Source organism: Spermophilus citellus, assembly GCF_964194105.1.
Source record: "Spermophilus citellus genome assembly, chromosome: 13".
Taxonomy (NCBI): domain Eukaryota; kingdom Metazoa; phylum Chordata; class Mammalia; order Rodentia; family Sciuridae; genus Spermophilus; species Spermophilus citellus.
The window spans coordinates 63,012,415-63,039,087 of record NC_138193.1 but is presented as its reverse complement, the minus strand read 5'-3'; the positions used below and the strand labels follow the sequence as shown (position 1 = coordinate 63,039,087).

At 35.7% G+C, this 26,673-nt stretch overlaps 2 protein-coding genes across 2 annotated transcripts in view; one reads left to right on the top strand and one right to left on the bottom strand.

Annotated features, from left to right (window-relative positions):
* Window positions 1-17,660, top strand: part of UGP2 (UDP-glucose pyrophosphorylase 2) — a gene marked incomplete at its 5' end in the record, with an annotated part of 54,441 nt that extends 36,781 nt beyond the window's left edge. Inside the window, 7 exons of the mRNA XM_081265153.1 lie at window positions 7,296-7,481; window positions 8,708-8,841; window positions 10,306-10,603; window positions 11,561-11,758; window positions 12,334-12,576; window positions 15,069-15,173; window positions 17,207-17,660. Of these exons, the coding sequence (XP_081121279.1) occupies window positions 7,296-7,481; window positions 8,708-8,841; window positions 10,306-10,603; window positions 11,561-11,758; window positions 12,334-12,576; window positions 15,069-15,173; window positions 17,207-17,314 (1,272 nt within the window). The 3' untranslated portion in view covers window positions 17,315-17,660. The remainder of the gene's footprint in view (window positions 1-7,295; window positions 7,482-8,707; window positions 8,842-10,305; window positions 10,604-11,560; window positions 11,759-12,333; window positions 12,577-15,068; window positions 15,174-17,206) is intronic.
* Window positions 17,661-19,038: 1,378 nt separating this feature from the next.
* The window catches only part of VPS54 (VPS54 subunit of GARP complex), an 87,023-nt gene continuing 79,388 nt past the window's right edge, over window positions 19,039-26,673 (bottom strand). Inside the window, exons 21-23 of the mRNA XM_081264647.1 lie at window positions 23,733-23,840; window positions 21,590-21,717; window positions 19,039-19,497 (exon numbers count right to left, since the gene is read on the bottom strand). Coding sequence (XP_081120773.1) covers window positions 19,392-19,497; window positions 21,590-21,717; window positions 23,733-23,840 — 342 coding nt within the window. The 3' untranslated portion in view covers window positions 19,039-19,391. The remainder of the gene's footprint in view (window positions 19,498-21,589; window positions 21,718-23,732; window positions 23,841-26,673) is intronic.

The window sequence follows — 26,673 nt, the reverse complement described above, 5'->3', positions numbered from 1 at the left end:
GAAGGGGAGGAAATAAGGAGGAGCTACAAGGAGGTTCTGAGGATCTGGTTTTGTCCTGTGAAATACAAGTTGAGCCCTAGTTAGTGGACCATGTGATAATATTGCATGTATATAATTTACTGGCTTTTCTGGAATGAAATATATGGTCTGGGTATGATTTTTCTGATATTAAATTGATCTATAGGATCATTTAAATGACCTAGATTCTGGTAATTACCTTAAGAAATGTGAATTGAGAATTTGTGAAAGTGCCTAGCACAGAACTTGGCACACAAACAAGGTACATAAGGATTTGTGAATAAGTCAGTGTTCTTGGAACACTCTCTGTACATATGGAGCATCATTCCTAATTTGTTTTACTGTTTACACAGCTCATTTTCTTTCAGGCAAACTTACTTTTGTTGAAAAAAAAATTCTTTCAGATTGCAATAATAATACCCTTGTGAACCATAACAGGGCAGGTACTGTTAGCTTGCTTTGGGTATTTGGCACTGTCTCCAGGAATAGCACAAATATGCTACCCAGAACTGGGTTATACTATTGCTAATGGGAACAGTGTGTCCATGACTGTGTAATGAATTTGGTTTTTATTCTAACTGGAAACTAAGTTGTGAACAGACTTGGCAAGATACAGATCATGGCAGACAGTTTTTAAAAGATCTCCTTTTCATTTCGGCAGGAAAACTAGATTGACATCCTAGAGGGCAGAATGTTGTTTAAGTTACATTCTTTAGTAGATTGCCAACTGCTTTCTTTCACTCATTCCTCAGAGGAAGTTAGTATTTGATTAATTCTCTTCTACCGGTAAAAAGAGAACACAAGTGCTTGGCCTGCCCTGAATATTTTGCTGTGAGCCTCTTGGGGCTTGCCCACCTTACCTGTGGAGGTTGCCCGCTGTCTTGTTTAGCTGCAATAGTGGTCTTCTAAGAACACTGAATTCTATTCATGTCTGGGAAAAATGAGGGTCAGGGTGATTAGGTTTGAAAACACAAAGATTGCACTTAGTGACTGACTAAAGTGATTCAGTCAGGGTAACATTGAGACTGTATCTGGCAGTGCATGGTACTCCCAGTTGTTTGCAAATACCATTCATTTTTGCCAGAGTTAATGTCTTTGTGCATTCTCCTGGGGGAGATACAAAGGAAAGTGGAAGACAGTCTAAAATGTCTCTGGGACAAGGTGTGTCCAGTATAACTTCAGCTGTTGCTAAGCAACTTTGTAACATGCATCCCTTTGACTTGTTAATCTAAACTCAGCTGTTGGACTGCTTGGTTAGGTTCCCTGGTGGAGAGTATGGCAGTATCACCAACAGAGAGCACTCTTGTTGAAATACAAGGAGAAAGCCATGCTTACTACCTAATTTAATCTGAATAAGCTTTAGACATGAAATGTCTGGAATCAAACAGTTGTTTGATTCAACTACTGTTTTCTTTGTGTGTACATATGGATCTTAAGTCATGAAACACAAGTCGGAGACCTCCATGGAGGTTTCTAAAAGCAGTATTAACCTCATCACTTAACATTCTCCCCTCTTCAAACCCTGTTGCTTTTTTCCTTATATAGTTCTTTTCAGATTCCTATTCTTGTGAACAAATTCTTCAGCAGAACCCATATTAATTAGCTGCTTTAAGAGTTAGACAGTTAAGAGTTAAAGAGTTGATGTTACTGAAAGCATCACATAAAGAACCAGGGTTCCTTGACATTTGAAGAGGTGGGGCAATGTTTATGCCCTTTTAATTTAGGCTACAACACTGCACAGAGAAATGAGGGCACTGATGGTAAATAAATCTTTCTACTACAAGCTTTCTGGGGTCAAGTGTTTTTATTAACTCGCTTTTGGAATTTTAATGTTATGTGTGAATCACGTCATTTTATTTCACACCAAATTTGTGAAAATATGAGCAAAATGTTCACAATTATAGTTTAAAATCAAACTTTTAGATTCTCAAGGTACCAACCTTTGGGAGATTTGTCTTAAAACTAGAAGTACATTTAAAACATCTTTTGTCTAAAGACCAAATGGCCTAGTGTTTTAATCAGTATGGGGCTGAAACCTTATTTTACCATTATGGAATAAATTTTGGGAATACAAGAAAAAAATCACAATTATTAAAGTTTTCTTTATAAATTTAGTGCCCAAGCTTTAAAATGTTGATATTATAATGTAAGAACAATAATTCCTTAGCATGGTTTTAAGGAGCAGCTGAGGTTGGTGAAAGAACAAGGTATTTTCAAGTCTTTACTAGTACTGGGATGTAACTGCTGTAATGTCAAGTTTTCCTTTCTAACAATAACCTACTAAAGTTACACTGTCCTCTTAGTATTCTGACCTTTTAAATTGTATTAATAGTTATGATGCCATTATTCCCAAACTGGAGTTTTCTGCATGTTTCCAGGTGATTTCTGATTTTCTCCCCACTTATATTGCCTTATTTTGTGCTTTTTAAAATAAGCCTTCTTTTTTTTTTTTCTTTTTTATACCTTTGTTTTATTTATTTATTTTTATGTAGTGCTGAGGATCGAACCCAGAACCCAGGGCTTCGCACATGCCAGGCGACTGCTCCACCATTAAGCCATAACCCCAGCCCCTATTTTGTGCTTTTAAATATACATTTGCATGCACTTGTTGCTTTTCACAATCTACAAATTTGGCAATGGAATCATGGCTCTCAAGACAAGAATGTCATGAATTTCCCATCTTATCTTTTTTTTTTTTTTTTTAATTGAATGAACTCCAATTTCAGCAAAGTGGAATATCTTCACAACTGTATCTTTTTTTTTTTTTTTTTTAAACACAGGGCCTCATGCATTCTAGGCAAGTACTCCACCACTGAGCTACATCCAGCCCTTTTTAATATTTATTTTGAGAGTCTCTCATTAAGTTGCCTAGGCTGAGGCTTGTTGTACTCCTTGCTCTAGACCTCACAGGTAGCTGGGATCACAGGTGTGTGCCACGATGCCCGGTTCAAAGCTATATCCTGTAAGTCTTCGCATAACAGGGTGTGTGTAGTTGGTTATTTTTAGTAGGATCTGACAAATGAACTAATTAGCTGATACTGTTATTAGTAGGTCCTGATATGTTGGTTTTGTTACTTCCAAAGCACAATTTTGGGACTATCTTTTTGTTCAAGCAGTCTATATAAAATGTAACTGCTGTTCCCTCTTGTGAACATCTCATGTAAGTAAATGTTCTCTAGTGGCTCATCTTTGAGGCAGAATGATGAGAGTGGCCCACCATTTCTCAACTCATAACAAATAATTGAAAAGTCTGAATAAAACATTGAATGTTGCTGATTCCTAAATCATTCATACCCCATTTATCACTGAGTGTTGTCCAACACTTTTTGTTTTCTGTTGTATTTTTTTAATCAGATACTATACTTTTAGCATAGTTGAATTAATCAATATTGTGCTTTCCAACTTAAAGGCTCTGTATCTGCATGACTAAGTACAAGCAGCAGCACATTTAAATTTTGTTACTTAAGTTTAGAACAAAGCTTTAGAACAAACAAAGTTTAGAACAAACCTTGTACCTAGGACCGAGAACTTGAATAAATACTAAGAATCCTGTTTTCCACTATTTAAAAACATTGGCAATCTACAGAAATCATTTTTACATGTTTTTAATTGATTTGTTTAGTGGCCTCAACCTCATTTATAAGGAATTATCTTCTTAATAACTTCCCTATGTACATATATGAATATACCAGTGAATCTCAACATTGTGTACATCCACAGGCTGGAATCCTAATTAGAATCAGATATACTCCATGTTTTTATAAATATGTCAACATACTCTACTGTCTTGTATAACTAAAAAGAACAAATAAAAAAGAAATAAAAATATAAAAAAATTCTGATACAGATTTTGAAGTTTGATTAAGGAAAACAATGTATTTAGATAACTAAATACTTTTCTTTTGTAAACTTTATACTTATGTCTGAGTCAAAGATAATTTATGATGAATGTACACAATTTGAAGTTCTTTTTTCTTGTAAAATTTTAAAGAAACAAGGTTGTTATTTGGTTTTTAATTCATCTTCACTGGAGCTGAAAAATTCCTATTGATATTTCTTTCTTGAAAAAATAGACCTAATTAAAGAGCTAACAATTAAATGTGTCCTAAAGCTCTTTGTATTATGCTGTGAATGTTAGTATACCAAACAGTTCTTTAAAGTTTAGAATTAAGATGTAGTCTAAGGGCTATGGTTGTGGCTCAGTGGTAGAGCGCTTGGCTAATGTGTGAGGCACTGGGTTCAATCCTCAGCACTACTAAAAATAAAAAAATTTAAAAAAGTATGAAAACCACAGTAACATTGTTTTAAAAAGGATGTAATCTAATTTTGATTACTCTGCCTGGTATTATTATTTAAATGTGTAGGAATAGTTGATAAATGTCTTTAGGAAAATATTTCCTTTTGAGCTAAGTAATTTATGTACTGAATTTTTTATGTGTATTGTCATTGTTTCCCAGTTTAACTAACTGAAATACTTGGAAACGTTTATTGTACATAAAATTAATAACATTCAAAATCATTAGTTATTGTAGCATTTTTTTACTCTCAAAATAAGCATTTAGACTTCAACTGATATTAATGTTATGTGGAATTTTTTGCTCCATATTACATCTAGATAATGTTTATTCAAATATTGACACTACATTCAAGTGATAATGCTTTGTTTGAATTGCTGATATTGTACCTGTTTGATACTATGATTCAATTTATTTAAAATTTTAGAGACAAATTAAATGAATTGTTATAAGGGATACATATATAGTTCAGATACTGTTAATCCAGAGAGATAGAAGAGGAATGTGATCAGGCAGGGATGGGTGCATGGAGGCTTTGAAGTTGTGGAAGAATGCTTTTTTGAAAATATTGTTCTTTCAGCTGTATGTCTATTCTATAAACATTTATACTTCTGATGTTTCACAGTTAAAATTTTAGGTGGAATTGGAAAACATGCCTACCTTATGTGTAGGAAAAAACCTTGCTTCTGTGTATTTCACTTTTTTTTTTTTTTAAAGAGAGAGTGAGAGAGGAGAGAGAGAGAATTTTTAAATATTTATTTTTTAGTTTTCGGCAGACCCAACATCTTTGTTTGTATGTGGTGCTGAGGATCGAACCCGGGATGCACGTATGCCAGGCGAGCATGCTACCGCTTGAGCCACATCCCCAGCCCTGTATTTCACTTTTTAAAAAAAGCATATTTAAGCTGGGCGCCGTGGCACACGCCTGTAATCCCAGCAGCTTGGGAGGCTAAGCCTGGAAAATTTCGAGTTCAGGGCCAGCCTCTGTAAAAAGTGAGGCGCTAAGCAACTTAGGTCCCGTCTCTAAATAAAATACATAATAAGGCTGGGGATGTGGCTCAGTGGTTGAATGCCCCTGAGTTCAATCCCTGCCATAATATCACAGTGGCATTCCCTCTGTTGACCAATTGATTCCAGCAGCTCAGCTAGAAAGAATAATAAACTACCATGTTATATGAGGTGACAGAAGGTTTCGTTGTCATGTACTCTTTTGAAGTAGTTAACACTTAAATTGGGACTTTTTCTCCATAGTAGTATTATCAGTTTCTTTGAAATGCTGAACAAATGATGTTCATGGTAATAAAAACATTTTCAAGGAATATCTTCCACTGGGTCATGGGCACTTTGTATTTGTGTTGGAGTTCAAGTTCTTGTTACCCCTGCCTTTTCCTCACCAAAACCAAGTGCTGCCAGGGAAGCAACTTGTGTGGTCTGTGTTCTTTCCCACCTCCCTGTCCTGGTCCTTGGCAGTTAGCATTCAGGTGGTTAGGTAGCACCTGATGGAGTGCCCATGGTCCTGTCTCTTCCTCCTGTCTTTTATGGTCATCAGCCCTTCCTCTGGTTCATGAATGGGAATAAATGTTAATTGCTGCTTAAGCAGCATTTACTAGGAACACTATCTGTCACATCAGGAAACAGTTCAGCATGAGTGATAATGGGAGTGGGGATAATCAATAGAGAGCTTTGTTGTTCCTCAGTATTTACACCAGGTAACACAGTGTATTAGCCATACTTGCAATTAATACAGTATATTAAAGGTTAGAAGAAATAAGTTACAGATTAATGGAAAGAACCATTAAGAGCAAGAATTGTGATCAGAATCTGTGTATGATATATGTATGTTTGTCTGACTAAGCATAAAGGGATTGTTCCACAGGCTTAGATCACTGAAATGTGAGCTTGTCAAGACCTTTCCCAATCACAAATGTCACTTGCCCCTTGCCCCTCTCATCCACACATACACAACCCTGCAGGTAGCACAATAAATAAAATCTAGTGTTCACAGAGCACCTACTGGTTGTTGTTGTTGTTGTTTTTTTTTTTTTTTTTTGGTCCACTCATGTGTTATGTGTCCTACACCATGATGTAACTGAAGAGTCTTATTTGAGGACCTATTCCATTAAAGCAAAATAGCAAAAATGCCACATGTAGAAAATCTGTTGTGATCTTTTTTAAAAAGCTTTCATTCTTGCTATAAGATGCCGAGTCTTACTTGTGCCTGGTTTGAAAAACAAAAATGAGTCTCAGCTTCTAAGTTTCCTCTGAGGGAGAAGTTAAGTTTAAGACTCTCAAAATAGTTGACAATGCTAGGGAGGAGATTGGGGATTTTTCTCCAGCCCTGCCCTTGTTTTCTCCCAGGGCATTTCTTGGAACAATGAGAAGAATTTATTTTCCAGTGTGGGCTTTTATACAGGGATAATCAAGAATTAAATTCTTAAGGAATTCTGTGCATACCTAAAAGCCTATGCCATCTTCTTCTGAAGGTCAAACTTAAGACTGAATGGAGGAGAATGGCAAAGAACAAGTATGTTTTGGTTTTTGCCTCCTGTGGTAGAATAATGTATTGATTGTAAGGATTGTTCAGAATTGAAGTGGATCACAATACACCAGAAATATTTAGACTTTGGATGAGCTTTGTGTATCTCATTTGCTTTGTTGAGGCAAATTGGAAGTTTTGAGTCTAAAAACCTTGGATGTTCCCACTAGTCAGACAAATATTTATAGACAACTTTCCCCCTTTCTTTATACTTCATTATAGTGTAAGTGAACCATTCACCTACTGTGCTCAAGGAAGTTGCCTGTTAAGTTTTTGATTTTGAACCAGAAGGGCCTGGTGACATTAAAGGAAATGTGGGTGAAACTTTCCACAAGAGAGACCAAAACTTTAAAAGGAAGAAAAATGGAAATAATCCCAGAATTGATTTGCTTTAACATCTTATAAAGTTATTTGAATTATTCCTATAATTTTATTTTTCCTTTCAGATTCAACCTTATGAAAAGATAAAGGCCAGGGGCTTGCCTGATAATGTATCTTCTGTGTTGAACAAGCTGGTGGTGGTGAAACTCAATGGTGGTTTGGGAACCAGCATGGGTTGCAAAGGCCCTAAAAGTCTGATTGGTGTGAGGAATGAGAATACCTTTTTGGATCTGACTGTTCAGCAAATTGAAGTGAGTAACACAGCCTTTCTGATGAGACACTAAAATAATTTTTAGGTTATCATAAATTTTATATTGTTAAATGTAGCAGATGTGAATTTGAGCTAGTCAAATAGCTTGCTATCTTTAGTCTCTTTAACAGTGTTTAAAAAAAAAAAGGTTTAAGGTCACATCCTTAGGGTGATATAAAAGCTTTTGATCTTAAATAGCATTTGTGGTTGATGAAATCTCTGGGTCTGTTCAGATTATCCTTTGATCTGCTGCCTTCCACCTCCTTTCTTTTGGCTGACAGCCTTCATGATGTCTGGGTTGATCTGGCTTTATTAACCCCTTTTGGTAAGTTGGGGAAGATAGCTTTCAGGATGCCATGAATGCTAAGAACTGTTCTTGGTGTCCTTCTTATGACAAAGTTATTAATCGTAGACTGTAAGCTCTTCAGGGGCAGTGTCCCTGTCTTTCCCTTCTCTGTATCTGTTGTCTAGTATGATGCTGGCAACTATAGACACTAGCAGTAGCAGTGGCTAACATTTATCCAGCCCTTACTGTGCACCAGATACTCCATGCTTTTCCTAAGAATTGATCCATTTGTTCCTCTGAACAACTGAGTGAGGTAAATATTATCATCCCCAGTTTACAGATGAGAAAACCATGACACAGAGACTTTATTTCTCAAGCTCCCTAGTTAGTTAATCTAGAATCAGAATTTGAACATTGGATAGTCTTGACTTCTAAGAACCTTTTTTTCTCCCTAAGTAGTCTGTTAGCTCTTCTGAGATTGGAAAGATTTCCGTTGAGGTGTGATTCAGAATTTTTGACCATTCATCCTGAGAACTGCAAGCCAGATCTTTGTAACATCTGTACTTTAATCCCCACAGAACTTGAAACATAAGAGTAAATGCTTACTCAGCACTTGTCTATAGACTTCTGTAAGACCACACCGCACTGTGGCTGTGCACACACTTTGAGAGTTGGCCACCTGGGGGCACCCAGCTGGGGCTCAGTTTAATCAGCAATAAAATTCAGTCAATAGTTCTGTACCAAAAGAGTTGTGATTTATTGAGTACATGGTAAACTGCTTATCAAAAGTCTGCCTCACACAAAGGAGTTACTTATGTCAAATGTATATATTTGGATGTATTCGGATGTATATATAAATGAGGTGATTAACTCTGAAGAATTAGTTTTACATAAGCAAAGAAAACAAATCTGAGTAATCTGATTGTCATTTTCCTCCCTAGCATTTGAATAAAACCTACAATACTGATGTTCCTCTTGTTTTAATGAACTCTTTTAACACGGATGAAGATACAAAAAAAATACTACAAAAGTACAATCATTGTCGTGTGAAAATCTACACTTTCAATCAAAGCAGGTAAAAGGGGTAATAACAACAACAAAAAACCAAACATACAAAAAAATCTTGAGTATTACTCTTGGGAAAGGATTTCTTTGCTTTGTAACAGCTGTCTCAAGATGTGCATGTGCCATCTTGCAAGTGCTTGACACCTTTCAAAGTTGAACATTTGGTAATAGCTATGATTGTCAATTACTTTTCAGTTCTGTAATTTCCAGTTCTTTTTTTTTTTTTTAATATTTATTGTGTTGTAGTTGAACACACAGTATCTTTATTTATTTTGTATGTGGTGCTGAGGATTGAACCCAGTGCCTCACACATACAAGGCAAGCACTTTACCACTGAGCTACAGCCTCAGCCCTAATTTCCAGTTCTTAAAAGAAAATCTGTTTAAGATTCTGTTCCATGTCCAAAATATTAGAGGTTGGCTTATAGGTCTTCACTTTCTGAGGGTATATTTGGGCTTCACCTGGGTCTGTGAACGGCTTTCTATATTCTACAGTATTGATAACCTTCACTTCTTTGTTTTTTTTGGTACCAACAATTGAACTCGGGTACTCAACCACTGAGCCACATCTGCACCCCTATTTTGTATTTTATTTAGAGATAGGGTCTCACTGAGTTGCTTAGCACCTTGCTTTTGCTGAGGCTGCCTTTAAACTCATGATCCTCTTGCCTCAGCCTCCTGAGCCACTGGGATTACTGGCATGTGCCACCGTTCCCTGACTGATAACCTTCACTTCTGTGGGAATTTCTTCATCTTGAGTTAGGCATGGGGATAATTTAATAAATTCTGGAACCATCAACTTTGGGGACAGTGGAATGAGTAGAAAGGAAATCAGATGAAAGCATTGTGATAAAGAGAAAGACACGAGTCTACATAAACTTAGGAAGAAGGGACACATCTGAAGTTGCTCCATTGTGTTTTTTTAGTCCATTTTCCCATGGAAACTTTTTGTAACAGATGGGTTGTCTGCATTTTTCTTCAGTTTGTTGTGCTGCTTTCTCCTGCCTGCCTCTCCCCAATGTCAGTCCTTACCCGTGTGCTCATTGATGATGGGAGGGGTATTAATAACCTGCTATTGGTTTTCTGAAGAAGAAAGAGAATCACTCCCAAATATATCTGTTTGTAAGAACAGGCCAGCTTTCCCTAGATAGGTCTTCAGGGAAAAGAACTATCCAAAATCCAAAAAGGTTGAGAACATTATTTACTTAATATATGCCTCCTCTTGAAGAGTTAGAAAACATTAATATCTTAAAAATTCGAGGTGTCTTCCCATCTATATGACTATGGGAAAAAATTTTTTTGCAGCAACTTATTAGCTAAGAAACAGATTTTGAACAACACAGATGAGATTTTCTTAAGTGGACTCACCTATAATTTACTATTGAAACACTGAAAAAGAAGGATCTTTTAATGCATTGTTTTGCTTGAATGCTTTACAGGGTTGATAATGCAAAAGAACTTTTTCTTTTTTTAAGGTACCCGAGGATTAATAAAGAATCTTTACTTCCTGTAGCAAAGGATGTCTCTTACTCAGGGGAAAATACAGAAGCTTGGTACCCTCCAGGTCATGGTGATATCTACGCCAGTTTCTACAACTCTGGTTTGCTTGATACCTTTATAGGAGAAGGCAAAGAGTATATTTTTGTGTCTAACATAGATAATCTGGGTGCCACAGTGGATCTTTATATTCTTAATCATCTAATGAATCCACCCAATGGAAAACGCTGTGAATTTGTCATGGAAGTCACAAACAAAACACGTGCAGATGTGAAGGTAAATACTGAGGGGAAGCAATTTGGGATTCACGTTTTTCCCATTAATAGGTTGTATACTTAATGCTTTTTCTTTCTAATTTGAAAGTTTCTTTTAAGCAGAACACATTTATTCACTTGACATTGTAAGAGAGAGATGGTATTCTGTGGGGTAATTTAAGTTCTAACATAACAATGTGTATCATAAATCCAAAGTCAGTGGTATTAGAACCATTCTTTTTGGATAATCTGTCATTGATTTAAACTAAAGTGTTCTGTGTATATTTATGGAATAGAGCTGAAACATGAAAACACTTTCGTTAAGTTCAGACAATTAATATTGTTGTCTGGAACTTTATTGCACCTCTAATGAAAACTTCCTTACATATTTATAAAATTTTATCACTGTAATATCTTTGTAGTACATTGAAAAATATGCCATTCTTTTGGTGCAAATCACAAATTTGTTTAACCTGGCATGTTTGGTGGTCATGAAATTTGGCCTTGGGTGAAATGGCACATAGACTTTACTACTTACCCCCCGAAAAAAGCAAGCAGTATATGAATACTAAAACAGTCCTTGGCCTGGATTTTATGCCTCTTGGAAATGTTGCCCTCTTTCTATACTGGCATGTCTTAGTGGATGAAAGAACCTCACTAGCCTGAGGCCACTTATCTTCTTGTATATCTATCTCCTCTGTGCTCCCCTTTTCTATAGCCTGTCAGAGCAGGGCCTTGGGTGGTACTGTTTTGTAACAAGCAGTTGTGTGAAAACAACTATTCCTGTAGCAGACCTTAGGCAAGTAAGGATAACTCTGATCTGCGTCCAGGGCTTTAATTTTGAACAAGATGGTCTTTAAAATGTCACTTTATATTCTGGGAGATTGTACCATCAGTGTCTTTTCCATAAAATTAAGCAGGATGTTGTGGTTCTGATGGGGAAAGATGTGGAAACACTAATTATTTTCTGCCTTCCTAGGGCGGGACACTCACTCAGTATGAAGGCAAACTGAGATTGGTGGAAATCGCTCAAGTGCCAAAAGCGCACGTTGATGAGTTCAAGTCTGTATCAAAGTTTAAAATATTTAACACAAACAACCTATGGATTTCTCTCGCAGCAGTTAAAAGACTGCAGGAACAGAATGCCATTGACATGGAAATCATTGTGAATCCAAAGGTAAGCCAAAGTTCTCTCTCACTGGGCTTGCTGGTACCAAAGATCACAGTAGGCTAAACGTGGACCCCATTGCCCACTCCCTCTGGCCTATGTATTCCTTTGGTCTCTTCTCCTGGCCTAGTGAGACTCTAGGTTGCTGGCTCTGTCCTCCAGACTCTGCATTCATCTCTGTAGCGTGCCTTTATTTGACCCTGGCCTGTTGTAGTGGCAAGAACACTGGACTCAAAAGTAAAAGACCCACCTCAGTCTTGGTTATTGCTTTGACACTATTAGCCATTTGGCCACATGCAGCTTGTATGAGTTTTTAGAACCTTTGGTTCTTTTATGGTATAATGGGGATATTACTACATAACCAGAGTTATGAGACCAAAAAAAAAAAAAATACCACACAGGTGTTAAGAGTTTCGCATATAATGGGTTCTTGATAAATGTCAGTTCTTGAGATTGTATCTCCTTCGTTATCTCTCTAAAAGCACTTCCCAGATATTAACTATCTGTATTAATATTACTATATTGTAAGTTGTAGGTACCTAAAATCTGTGTTTCCCCCTGCCCCTCTCCCTCTTATTTTACAGACTTTGGATGGAGGCCTGAATGTCATTCAGTTAGAAACTGCAGTAGGGGCTGCAATTAAAAGCTTTGAGAATTCTTTAGGTATTAATGTTCCAAGGAGCCGTTTTCTGCCTGTCAAAACCACATCAGATCTCTTGCTTGTGATGTCAAACCTCTATAGCCTTAATGCAGGATCTTTGACAATGAGTGAAAAGCGGGAGTTTCCTACAGTGCCCTTGGTTAAATTAGGCAGTTCTTTTACAAAGGTATGTAACTGTAAAGATATGATCCACTTATGAATTTAAACCTCCACTTCTGACACATTGTATTCTTCGATTTTTGATGTCATTTAAAGGAACTGATTATAAAAGATAAAGATGAACTTTTTGAAAATTGATTCACTGTAGAGAATATTTAAATGTCGGGACATTTTATCTTATGTCCCTCCCATGACCATAAGTGCTTTCATTAGTGGGAAAAGGTTAATTCTGGTTTCTAGGTGAGGAGATTTAGCAGTAAACAAAACAGACTAATAAAATCCTTTTCTTAATGGAAGACTTACATTCTAGTGGAGAAGGAAAAAAATAAGCAAATAAATAAAATACACAGTATTCCAAATAGTGAGAATTTGGAGAAATAAGGTAAGAGCAGGAAGTATATGTGCAGGGAGAGTGTAATTTAACATTGACTGGGTAGCCTTGGACAGCCCAATTAAGAAGTTGAGTGAGTGTACTATGCAGGTATCTGGGCCAAAAACCTTCCAAGCAAAGGGAATAAGTCTAGCAAAACCCTACTCTGACAAGTGGAATCCTGAAAATTTAGTCACATAAAACGTTGAGGTTAATGAAGCGACAGGGTGAGTCTTTGTGTCTAACCTGTGGTGTCCTGCTATACTATCCAAGTCTGTTGGAGTCCTGGATGTGGTTTAGTGCAACCTCATGTGGACCACAGATGAGGAACTGAATAGAAAACGTTTCTGTGTGTGTGTGTCTCCTGAAAGTCAAATGAAAAAGAATATTTCAGGAAAGAGGGACTAAGCATTCATGTTGCTGATTCAAGTAAGAGTAAATATATTTATCAATATGGAAGTTTGGGAATCCAACTGGAATAAATTTAAGAGAATAGGAGATTGGAAATATGAATATAGACAGCTCATTCAAAAGTTTTGCCTTAAAGATAAACAGAAGGTAGAGAGGAATATAACATCTAAGCGGTTTGATTTTGTTTCTTAAATATGGGAGAATTACTGAGCTTGGTGGCATATGCCTGTAATCCCAGCTACTTGGGAGACTGATTCAGAAGGATCATCAGTTTGAGGCCAGCCTAGGTAATTTGCTGAGACCCTGTCTTAAAGTTTTAAAAAAGGGGGCTGGGATATAGCTCAGTGGCAAAGCGTCTGCCTTGCATTCGCAAAGCCCTGGGTTCGACCCCCAGTTCCAAAAAAAGAAAAAAAAAAAAAAAGGACCCCACCAAGTTTTAAGTTTTAAAAAAGGGCTGCTTGCCTATCATGTGTAAGGTTCTGGGTTCAGTCCCCAATATTGCAAAAATAAATACATAAACACACATGTACACATATGTAAATAAATAATGGGAGAATTTACATATACATTAATGGCAACCAATGCAGTCGGGAGGGAAAAAAACATTGTAGAGAGACTCCCTGAAACAATTTTTTGAATAACTCATAAAAAGGAACCTAATACACAGTGGAGAGGTTGGCTTTAAGTCAGTAGAAATAGAACAATCCCAGTACTAGGAGAAAAGGGTAATAGGCTAGGAGGCAGGATGGTGGATGGTTGAATCTAAAGGAAATTTCTAATTGTTTCTATTTTCCCAGCAAAATAGGAAATAAGATCACATAGAACAATCTCTAGTGCTTGTACATCCAAAGAAATAAAAGGCAAAGATAAGAGCTGGGTACAGTGGCACATGCCTGTAATTCCAACAACTGGAGAGGCTGAGACAGGAAGATTGGAAGTTCAAGGCCAGCCTCAGCACCTTAGCAAGGCCCTGTCTCAAAAAAGAAAAACGGCTGGGGATGTAGAACAGTGGTAAAGCAGCCGTGGGTTCAGTTCCCCAATAAACATTCCCCGCCCCCAACAAAGATAGGGATAATGGTGATTTGTTTTATTGTTCTTGAAATGAGAGCCACTTGTGAATTCTGCCCATCCCATAAAAGCAGTTCCGATCTAGACTGCTTCAAAGCATGATCATTCATTCTTTTTCCAGCTCTATCCAGACTATGTGAAGTACTTATCTGGCTTTTAGCCTGATGGCTGGTTTGGTTATCTTAAAAAACAAAACAAACAAAAACCTTCCCAAAACAAAAAACCACACATCTGATTGGCTCAACTGTATTATAATTGCTTGATTTTTAAGGACAATGTTCATATCTACTGGACTCTTCTGCATAGGATCTTAATAGGTGCTTCTCATAGAAAACTTGAGTTTTGCCATTAAATGATTTATATTTCAGTTAAACTATTTATTATTTATTTCTCTGTGAAAACCTCCTGCCTTTTTTTGGCACTAGGGATTGAACCTGGGGGTACTTAATCACGGAGTCACATGCCCAGCTCTTTTATATTTTATTTAGAGACAAGAGTCTTGGCGAGTTTCTCAAGACCCTGCTAAGTTGCTTAAGACTGGCTTTGAACTTGCAATGTTCCTGCCCCTGAGCTGCTGGGATTACAGGTGTGTTCCACCATGCCTGGCTCCTGAGAACCCATTTGAAATATTTTTTTGTTTCTACTTAAAGGTTCAAGATTATCTAAGAAGATTTGAAAGTATACCAGATATGCTTGAATTGGATCATCTCACAGTTTCAGGGGATGTGACATTTGGCAAAAATGTTTCATTAAAGGTATGTATGTTAATGATGAAGATCACATTTCCTATAGCTTTATAAGTAGGTTTTGTTTTCTAGTCCTAAATTTACCTCTAATGAGTACTTCTTAGACTGAACCATATATTTGTAAGATAATCTTTTAAAATGTGGACACAGATATGAAATAGGTTATTACAGAACTTAGTAGGAGTATAACCAGATATATATCTAGTTAAAATACAAACCTAATTTTATATAAGTATGTTGTGGTATACAGCATTCAAATGGAAAGCAAACACTAGTAGTGAACAGCTCTATTTTATCAAAATTTTAAAATAGGATCACTACTAGCATTAGCTCTCTAAAGTTGACTATTCGAATAACATTTTTAAAAGTGAGTTCATTTATGCTGAATAGTCTAATCCTGTTAAAGGAATCTGAAGATTATACATGTTAGGTGTAATGTAAATGAGTATAAATATATTTGTTTACATTATTGTAGTATTTAGGTACTTTTGAGTATTCTAGCCTAGTATAAGAAATAGAGGAATATTAAGTATTAACCCATTATGTCCTATTGTCCCTTATATGGGACACCCACAAAAACTTGAGCCACATACCATCTGTGATAACTTTGAAATATTTATATTTTTAGAGTTTTATTGAGAAAATAGGCTAATGATTACTGATAATGATTCATAAGCTATAGATTGATTTCCCATTTTAATGTACCTGTATCAATTTCATTGAAATATTCACAGAATTGAAAACTTCGGACTTTATGGGTAAAAGCTACCATCGAAGATGTAAAAGTTTTTTCCCTATTATTTAAAAAAAAAATCTCATATCTATTTTTTCATGTGTCCTTACCCTTAAAGTTACTTGCTTAAATGAAGAGATCTTAGGGGGGGAAAACAACACACATATACTGAACTTATTGCTTATATTAACTATTTAAAATCTCAAGACAATGAAAACTTAACAACTAATAGTACAACTATTCCTTAAAAAAACAAGAAGACACAACCAGCTGAACACAGTGGCACATGCCTGTAATCCCAGTGACTTGTGAGGCTGAGTCAGGAGGTTGTTTCAAGTTCAAGACCAGCCTCAGCAACTTAGGGGGGGCACCTAAGCAACTCAGACCTATTTCAGAATGAAAATTAAAATAGGGCTGGGGATGTAGCTTAGAAGTAGAGCACCCCTGGATTCAATCCCCAGTACCAAAACCGAAACAACAGAGAACTGTGTATGAAAATATAAATCGTGCAACTTTTACTTTAGTTCTTTTCTGTGCTGGAGATCAAAGCCAGGGCCTTGCATGTGCAAGGCAAGTGCTCTATCACTGAGGTACAACCCCAGTGCTGCTTCTCCTCCTCCTATTTTTTTTTTTTTTTTTGGTACCAGGGATTGAACCCAGGGAGGTTTAACCACTGAGCCACATTCCCAGCCCTTTTAAAATATTTCATTTAGAGTCAGAATCTGGCTGAGTTGTTAAATGCCTTGCTAAGTTGCTGAGGCTGGCTTTGAACTTGCAGTCATCCTGCCTCAGCCTCCTAAGCCACTGGGATTACAGGTGTGCACCACCATGCCTGGCTACAAACCCCAGCCTTTCTTAAATTTTGTTTTGAGACAGGGTCTTGCTAAGTTGCCCAGTGGTTTCAAACTTGAAATTTTCCTGCCTCAGTCTTCCAAGTAGCTGGGATTATAGGTGTGCACCACTAGGCCTGGCATCTATTACTTGCTTTTTGGGTATTGGATAATGCTGGTGACTTTATAAGCAAGAGGCCTTCAGAAAGGGTAGTTATACTATAGCACTGGGTCTACTTCCCATTGTTCACACCATCTCTGACAAGGAGGCAGGGAATCTAGGACTACTGTCAGGACTGTGACAGATGTACACATTACATTTTTCCTTAATGTTACTTGCTTTTCATGTTTAATATTGTTTATCATTACAGTCACTCCATTGTAAAAGGAGTTGTACATAAACTTGATGGTTGTTGTATGATAATTGCATTTCAGTTGCAGTTGCAAGTATATTCTTAGCTCTTTGTTTTCCCTGTTAGGGAACAGTTATCATCATTGCAAATCATGGCGACAGAATTGACATCCCACCTGGAGCAGTATTAGAGAACAAGATTGTATCTGGAAACCTTCGCATATTGGACCACTGAAAAGAATACTGTATACACTTTATACTAATTATGGGCTAAATTATGGGCTAAATAGTTTCTTACATTGAAATGTCTCTAGGATTCTAAAGTAGGCAGGTACTTGACTATGTTACTGTACCTTGCAGTGTTGATTTTAGAGTTTTCTGCAATATGCTTTTAGTTTAAGAAAAACAGATGGAGCAATACTTTCCCTCTTTGAAGAGGATCCTGAAAGTTCATCTTAAAGTGCAATATTGTTTAATCCTAAAACTGGGGCAGTTCTGTTGGAAGATTTTTATTAACAGAAGCCTCAGTGATGGTCACTTTGAATTGCCTGTGATTTCAAAAATAAAGCGGTGAAGCCATACACATGTATTCTTGAACTTTTTAATGCTAATTTTATGAATCAGCAAAATAAAATGGTTTGCTCTTGCTGAACAGACACTGTATGGGTTGGAATATTTAAGTACTCACCAGCTAGTTATCTACTAAGTCCAGTTTTCTGCATTTCTAAGAAAAACACATTTCCAAAGGAAATGGAAGATATTTAACCTCTCATATAGTTCTAAGACTAGGGTGCCTGCCATGCACTCCAGACTCTCCATTTACTGAAAAAAAGTGGTATTTCTTTCCCCAGCTAAATGGTTGGAGTGGGCAGAGGTAGAACATTTCTTTCAGATCCTTGTACTGTAGAGGGATAAATGGGGTGGGGTAAGTTCTCTTTTCTTAAAGCTTCACATCACTGAAAAATTTTCAATAACAACCTTACAAATCAGGTCTGCTGGAAGATCAAGTCATACTTCCCAATTCTTCCGTACTTAAAAAAAAAAAAAAATGTCTTTTAAAGTCTCATAATTTTTTACACCTTTATTTTAGACAGCGTAAGAATCAACGACATACCTTCGTAATGATAAAGGAAAGAAAACAAGCTTTCCTTTTGAAAAAACTGTAAAGCACAAAATAAGACTATTTCATTGTACATAATCACAAGATTAGGCACTCTGACAGGGTTAGGCAAGAGTCTTAGTGTGAGGTGAGGCACAGGCACTTTCACTTGTAGAGTGCTGCTGATTCTCATTTTTAATTTTGAAGGTAGGTATCATAAAAGTCTTTAATACCTTGTACTTCTGGCCCCCAAACAGCAGCCCATATTTTAAAATTTCTATTTCTCCCTGGTCTTTGTTCATATACACATTGAAAGTAACTTAAAAACAAGACTCCAAGGGGACCATACTTCATATGTTACCTAAATGTTAAAATGAGAACTCATAAGTAGGCATATTACATGAATACACAGTCTTACCTGTTAGGGGGAAAAAACCCAAACCCTTCATAGATACTTTTATAAAAATACAGCTATTAAACTGTAGCCTTCTGTATACCACTTCTGAAAAGTATTTAAACTAGTAGTTGCATAAATGCCAATATCTTATTATTACTCTTTCATGTATTTGGACTTTTGAGAAGGCTTTACCCAGTTGACATAATGGTGGTAGTAGAAAGATTAAATATGTAACACAAATCCTGAAACTTGACATTGGTCACTAAAACAAAAACTGAATTCCTAAATCCAAGCAATCAAAAGATGTTTATTTTTTATAGAAAGATCTGTAAAAAAATAATTTTTCAAACAGCTTTACTTTCATAGAGAAAACTTTCTACAGAGGTTGACTAAGATTTTAATATTTTAAATTGTACCATCATTAAATAAGGTGGGACACCATATGAATTTCATTGCACTGGAAGAAATGCAAAGCATTTTTTAATATAAAGTATACAGAGCATTCTAGTCAACTACAGCTGTGTTACAGCTATGTGTTCTTTTGGATTTGGTCCAAAGAAACCTGAGTCTGTTTCCAGAGAGAATGAAAAATGTTATAGACACCTGATCAGTTACTCCTCACTTAAGAATGCACAAAAATGGCATTCCTTGTAGATCCCACTGAATCCAGTTTCCCAACACTGATACTTTCCTTTTCCCTTTCCCCCACCTCAGTTCACTTTGGGTTCCAGGTTCTCGAAACACAGGCATTCAGATATTCTTCAGAAACATACATGTCCCATGGTTAGATGAACTACCCAGTTTTCCAGTGAGTTGTCACCTCTTCTGTTCCCAGATCTCTGCCATATTTAGGTCCAAATCTTTAAGACCTTTTAAGGCTTGAAGATTTCCAGTGTAAAAAGCTACATCTGCTGTGACCAACCTAAACATTGGAGAGAAAAATTTAAAATTTCACTCTTTCTATCCAGATAAATGAGCAAGACTCTCAGATTCCTATACCAGCTGCTACAATATTATTTAAATTCAGAATTCCTAGGGATAAATATCAACATACTTCTCTTGCCAGGATTCCTGCTATCATACAGTTAACCATTTAATGCTTTATTTAAAAAAATAAATGTTTGGAAAAAATGTAAACAAATGCATGTCGAAGTCAGGTTCATTATAAACTCTACCCAGTAAAATCAGATTTATCTTAAAATAGCATGAATTTATAACTATTTTTGATTGGTTGTCACTAGAGTATATATGTATGGACTAAAATAGTAAAAGGAAAGAAAGGGCAGCTTCCCGAGCATTATAAGTACAAAAAATAATTTAATACACAGATTTGGCGGGTGGTGTGGTAAGAAGCAACCCAAGGTTTCATACATTATAGGCATGTGCTTGCATCACTGAGCTATGACACCAGCCCAGATAGCAGACTTTTAAATTAATGTATGTGAAGCAAAGATGTCCTACACACCCATAAAATACCTCAATCCCAAAGGATCTTTACATACAATTATTTCCTAGTATGGCAATCAGAGTGTTAGGACAAATGGGTGATATGGCAAGTGTAATTCATTTGATGGAAAAAAAAATCTTTGCACTTTACAAATGGCAAATAAAAATGTAACTGTGTCAGTAGCTTATCAATACAGTGTGGGATTCCTTATTGTGAAAAATGAATAAAGTACTTCTCCATATGAGATATTCAGCTTAACTTTGTCTCAATGTTAGTATTAGTAATCACATGTTGATTCAGTTACTTAAGGTATTCTTGTCTTGAAATCGGAGCACAATAAATGACAATATAAATGAATCTCAATATTATGAGTAAGTACGGTTTAAATTTTAAAAAATGTTGAATGATAGATTAAAAATATAACAGTCAATAGTCTTCTAAGGTTGGTCTGAGATAATGCCTACAGAGTACATGGTTTGGTCTGGCACAAAGGAGAGTTTATTCTAAGAAAAACTAGATGGTTAGCTCACTTTTCCAGTTCCTATACTGACACTGAAGGGACCCATAAAAAAGCATCACAGATATAAGTAAGCTGGATATATTTAAAATAAAAACTCTTACTATTCTAGCCTTTCGTAATTTTAGCTATAATGATGATTTAATAGAATGAATTGCTAAGAAAACAGTGTCTCCCTAAACCACTCACAATCCAGATTCTTCAAAGGGAAATAAGTATTCTGTAACTCATAATTCCAAATATATATAATCTCTACCAGCCACTTTATAAATGGCCTTCACAGCTACAGAAGAAAACTGTTAATGAATAATACTTAGACAGCACATAAAGGTCCTCCCCCACCAGTGAGCGGGTTTCCCTCCCCTCATTTTTAAATTGTTGCATTATAATTATACATAATGGTGGGACTTGTTGTTACATATTTGTATATGCATACACTATAACAATATAATTTGGCCAATATCATTCCCCTGCACAGCACCTAATACTAATATCATTATTTCTAATTTTAAATCTAAAAAATTAAGGCACACAGAGGATAAGATTTACCCAAAGCTATCCAGCTAAAAAGTGGCAGAACTAGTATTTAACCCAAGTTTTCTGATTCTAAATCCTGTTTCCTTTTTAAAATACACTATTTCAGAGGTAATATATAAAATTTGTTTGATAGTTTATAATATACTGTCCTACCTACACATTATTTTTCATAACTCTGAAAGAATTAAGGCAGATTTTATCCTTGTCATTTTACAAATGAGGCACAGAAATTGAATGACCTTCACATAGTTACAGAGCTACTGAGTAGAACTGAGTCCTTTTGGAAAAGAAAGACTACTGGGTATCTAAAGACACACTAACTCCTCAAAACATGTAAAGAACTTAACATAAACTAACAGACAGACAAGATAGCATCTTCATAGAGGAAAAAAGCAAAATGTTGCTGATTTTATAATTTTGGTCCCCAGTATGAGAGAACAGCATAAAGATAAAAACCAAACACTGAAACAATTCAATATGAGAATATGTGGTAAAAATATATAAAAATCATACCCATTTTGAGGTCCTCCATCATTTATCACATTTAAGTGAGATAACTGCTTTTTCAAGTGAAGTTTATAACTTGCATTAATTCTTAAAAATAACATCTGGAAAAGAAAATAAGCTTTCTTAAAGTTCTCCTGAAATAGAAGACATGTGAGTTATCAATATTTATTATTTGGAGAAAGTATTAAAAAACAAAACCTTGTTGTTGTTTTTTTTTCCTGTGGTGCTGGGGATTGAACCCAGGGCTTTGTGCATGTGAGGCAAGCCCTTTACCAACTGGGCTATATTCCCAGCCCACAAACCTTGTTTTGACATAACTTTTAAAATGCTCCTCTGAAAAATAATTGCTTTTTTCCCCCTTTTTGACAGTACCTCATTTAGCAATAAGATTGCCATTCTGTACTTTGGAAGAACTCCTGTGCGATATATAAGTGGGATTAAGCACAACAGGTAAAAAGAACAAAAGGTAGTGAAAAGTTTTATAATATGTAAACTTGATTTTAAAAAATACAATGATAAGGGCTGAGGTTGTGGCTCAGCAGCAGAGCGCTCACCTAGCGTGTGTGAGGCTCTGGGTTTGATCCTCAGCACCACGTAAAAATAAATAAATAAATAAATAAATAAAATAAAGGTATTGTGTCCCAACTACAACTAAAAAATAAATATATTTTTTTAAAAAATACAATGATAGAGGCAAAAGTACCTTTATGTTTCTAACTAATAAAATCATTTCAAAGTATTTCATTATTGCTGCATGCAGACCTAATGAATGGTCCAATACTTCTTTGAGAAAGGTATGGCCTAAAACTGTATAAAACTGATCTATGGAAATGATTTAGTAGAATAATATTTTCTATGGGAAAAAGGTGTATATTTAGAACCACCAGTGGAAGTTTTGTATAATTACTGGTATTAAAGTGGCAACTTTTGCCCAGCTTTGATGAAAGAATCCTTTAAGTTATGACAAAAATAGAAACATATGAAGTAAATATATACCCAGCTCCCCGACCTGTAGTAAGTCTTTCTCTCAAAATTCAAATGGCAAATTCAAAAGGTCAAAATGTCAGACATGGTGATTCTTACATATGGAATGAAAAGGAAGGGTTAGCTAGGAAGTAATCAGAAGGAAAAAAGAGAACTAGTGAGCACTCATATCTTATGGCACTCCCTCAGTACTCTGAGCTCCAAAGGAGCTGGATGATAGTCATGAGGTTGTTAATGAAGTGGTAATAAATAATGCAGGGTGGAAGTCTTGGGTGGCCGAGAGAGGCCATCATTGGGAACAAATAGTAGGCAAGAGACATTAGGAAAACAACCCTCTACTCCCAAATACCACTCCTATGCACTCAACCAATTAGAGAAAAAACAAAATAAACAAACTTGTCTAACAAAATTATCAGTGGAAATTAAATTCACTTGATATACAACAGATAGGCTTGTATTTATAACATTGTATCATTTATACCACTAGGCTTGAATGAGACCACCTGGTATAAAGGTAAAAAGTTAAAGGAGAGGAAAGGAGACTGGGAAGAAAGGAATGCTGGAAACTGTGAAGTTCTAGGTGAGGGAAACAAGGAGTGTAGAGATAAGGGAGGATATTAAAGAGTGAAATGAACTCTGTGATAATACTTTTATTATCAGATAAAATGCAACAGGAGTACAGCATCGATAACTTCACAGGTGAGAAGTGTCAAAGATCCCTATTTTGCTATTTTTCCTCCATACAATTATTCGTGATAAAGTAGAATGATTTAGTTATACATGTTAATTTTATTAACTCCATCATTAATTCTTTCCATTTTCAATTTAGATTACAATCACAGTAACATTTTATTATTCATTGATAAATGGCAACTCTGATATTCAGAGACTTGTAATAATGTAATGAGTGACTTAAGTAGAATCTGGGACCTCTTAAAATGGACAAATGGAAAATCTGCTTTTCAGATTCCTGATCATATAGTAAAGCTATAGCTCTCACCTAGCAGCTGCCACCTATCACTTTGAAATTAGAAAATTTTATCAATGTTCCATTGGTCAAATTAACAATCTAAAAAAAGGTTAAAAATCATATCAGAATATGAATTAAACTGTGCAAAAAAAAAAAATGTGAAAAACATCCCAGTCTGAGGGAATTACTACTCACCTGTGTTTGTTCTTCTGGAAGAAGATCAAATATAGCTTCATGCATTTTGGCCATTTGCTTACAAATATTCCTGAAACAGGCAGAAGGAACGGGAGCTTTCACTTCATACTGGCAGGGAGAAACAGAGCAATGTTTAGGTCATTTGCAGGTATAGTATCTCTATTATTCCCTAAGAGAGATGTTTTCCCCTCCTCCACATACCTGCCTCTAGTACAGGGTTCAAGCTTACACTTCAACTGTGATTTGTACTCCTCACACAAATCTTGAGAAACTTTTATTCAATATCTTAATCTATTTTATGGCAACGAAAATACCCTAGTGGTTAAAAACAGAGGCCACTTCTAATCTTAAAACTGGTTGTTTGGGTTCAAATCTCAGCTCCTCCAAATCTTAGCTATTTAATAGAATCATAAAATATGTGGCTATTTGTGGCTGGTTTCTTTCATTTAACAATCTTTTTACAGTTCATGCTACAGTGTGTATCAATACATTTCTTTTTATGGTTAATATCCCATCTTTTCCCCCTTTTTATTTCATCACTATCACAATTCTTGAGTCACCTAAACTTGACACTGTACTTCTTTACTCTCAAACCCTTAAAATCTGGGTCCTGCCACCACCCAAATTACCTTCCCTTACTATAATACTCTTCAGAAGTTTCTTTGGGGGGGGGGGGAACAAAATCACTAAGACATTCTTTCTTCCAAATTCAGTAACTTTCCTCATCACTGTAGTATTTCAAGCACCCTCAATTTTAAATCCTGTCCTCATATAGCAAGAACTATGCTCTCCTGGCCCTTTCCCTCTTGACCTTACTCTTCGTCAGTCTCTGGTCTTCTAAATACAAGCCATCTTTCACCATTAAACTACCTTATTATCTCCTCTTTTCTCTCATCAATTTCATCCAATCTTGTACCTTCTACTTATTTCTAGTCCTGAAACATTTTCTTGGGTTTAAGTCCCACATTTCATAGGTGTTCCATTAAAAAACTGAATTATCATAAGCTTGCCCAATCCTCCTCCTCCTCTTTGTTTCCACAAGGATTACTAAACCTCCTGGTCACGCAGACTTGGAATCTCCAACTCAGTTTTTCGTCTTCCTTATTTCAAATCAACAACTAAGCCCATAAATTGTATTTTTAAAAAAATTTTTATACATAAGTTTGAACTTCAGGTCAGTTTTTAAACTTCTACACTACTGACATTTCAGGCTATATTTTGTTATGGGTGCTGTCCTGTATATTTAGTAGCATCTCTGGTCTCTACTTGCTAGTTGGCAGTAGCACCTCACTCCCCCTATCCAAGTTATGACAATCAAAAATGTGCTCAACATTTCTGAATGTCCCCTTCTGGGAACAGGGACAAAATTGACTCAATTAAGAAACACTGCTCTGTTAAGGCCTTTAATACAATCAACTGAACAAATGCCATCATATTTTAACTAGTTCAATAAAAAAAGTCAAAGAGTTATGGATCATAAACTTAAATATAAAACCCCAAACAGTAAAAATGCCAGAAGAAGCCAGGTATGGTAATGCACACCTAGTAATCCCAGTGGCTCAGGAGGCTGATGTAGGAGGATCCCAAGTTCAACGGCAGCCTCAGCAACTTAGTGAGATTCTGTCTCAAAATAAGAAAATTTTAAAAAGGGCTGGGGATGTAGGTCAGTGGCAAAGTGCCACTGGATTAAATTCCCAGTACCAAAACAAAGTAAACACAACAACGAATTCTAGAAAAAAAATACTGCAGAATAACTTTGTAGCTCCTTAGGCTAGAATACATGAAGTATTTAATAAAAAAAATGATAAAATAGATTTGATCAAAATTAAAGATTGCTCTTTATAAGACACTGTTAACAAAATAAAAAGTCACCGACTTGGAAAAAATATATAAACCACATATCTGATAAAGGACTTAGAGCTAAGATATATTAAAAAACTCACATCTCAAGAAGAAGATAACCCAATTTTTAAAAAATAAGCAAAAAAAAATGAAAAACATTTTTTACCAAAGAAAAGGTATGAATAGTAAACAAACACATGAAAATATTTTCAACTTCTTAGTCATTATTTAAGCTAAATCCACAATGTGGGGCTTCGGGGTATAGCTAAGTGGTAGAGTGCTTGCCTAGCATATGTGAGACCCTGGGTTCAATCCCCAGTACTAAACAAAACAAAAACAAAAAACAGTGAGATATCATGTACATATTAGAGACTAACATTAAAAATTAGGTAGACCCTAGAAAGTGATGGTGACAATGAAGAGCATCTAGAACTCTAGTCTCATACATGGTAAAAAGGACAGCAAAGAGATACTCCAGAAAATAATTTAGCAGGTTTTTTAAAAAATAAATTTACAATGAAGTTTTACATTTCCATAATCTACAATCAATCCTATTTCAAGTATATACACTAAAGAAATGAAAACATATATCCACACAAAGAATGTATATGCATATATAACAGCCCCAAACAGGAAAAACCCCAAAGTTCTATCAACTGGTAAATGGATAAACAATTAGCAATATAGTCATAGAATGGAGACTATTCTATAATAAAAGAGAACAAACTACTGACACATAATTATAACATCCAGAATTCCAAAAGCATTAATCTAAAAGTAAGGAGGCTAGCCCAATAGGATACGTTCTGTATGATTCCATTTAAAGGACATTTTGCAGAAGGAAAAACTAAACTATAAGTGCCCCAAAAGAATGTTTACTTGTGACATTTTTTATCTTGATTGTAGTAGTTCCACTACTTTATATATTTGTTAAAGTCATCACACCATGTATTTATTTTTTATTTTTTTTAATTGTGTACTTTTTTAAATTAGTTGTTCATGACAATACAATGATCTTGATATATCGTACATTTGATTCAAATGGGGTATGAATTCTCATTTTTCCACGTGATACAGATTGCAGGATCACATTGGTTAT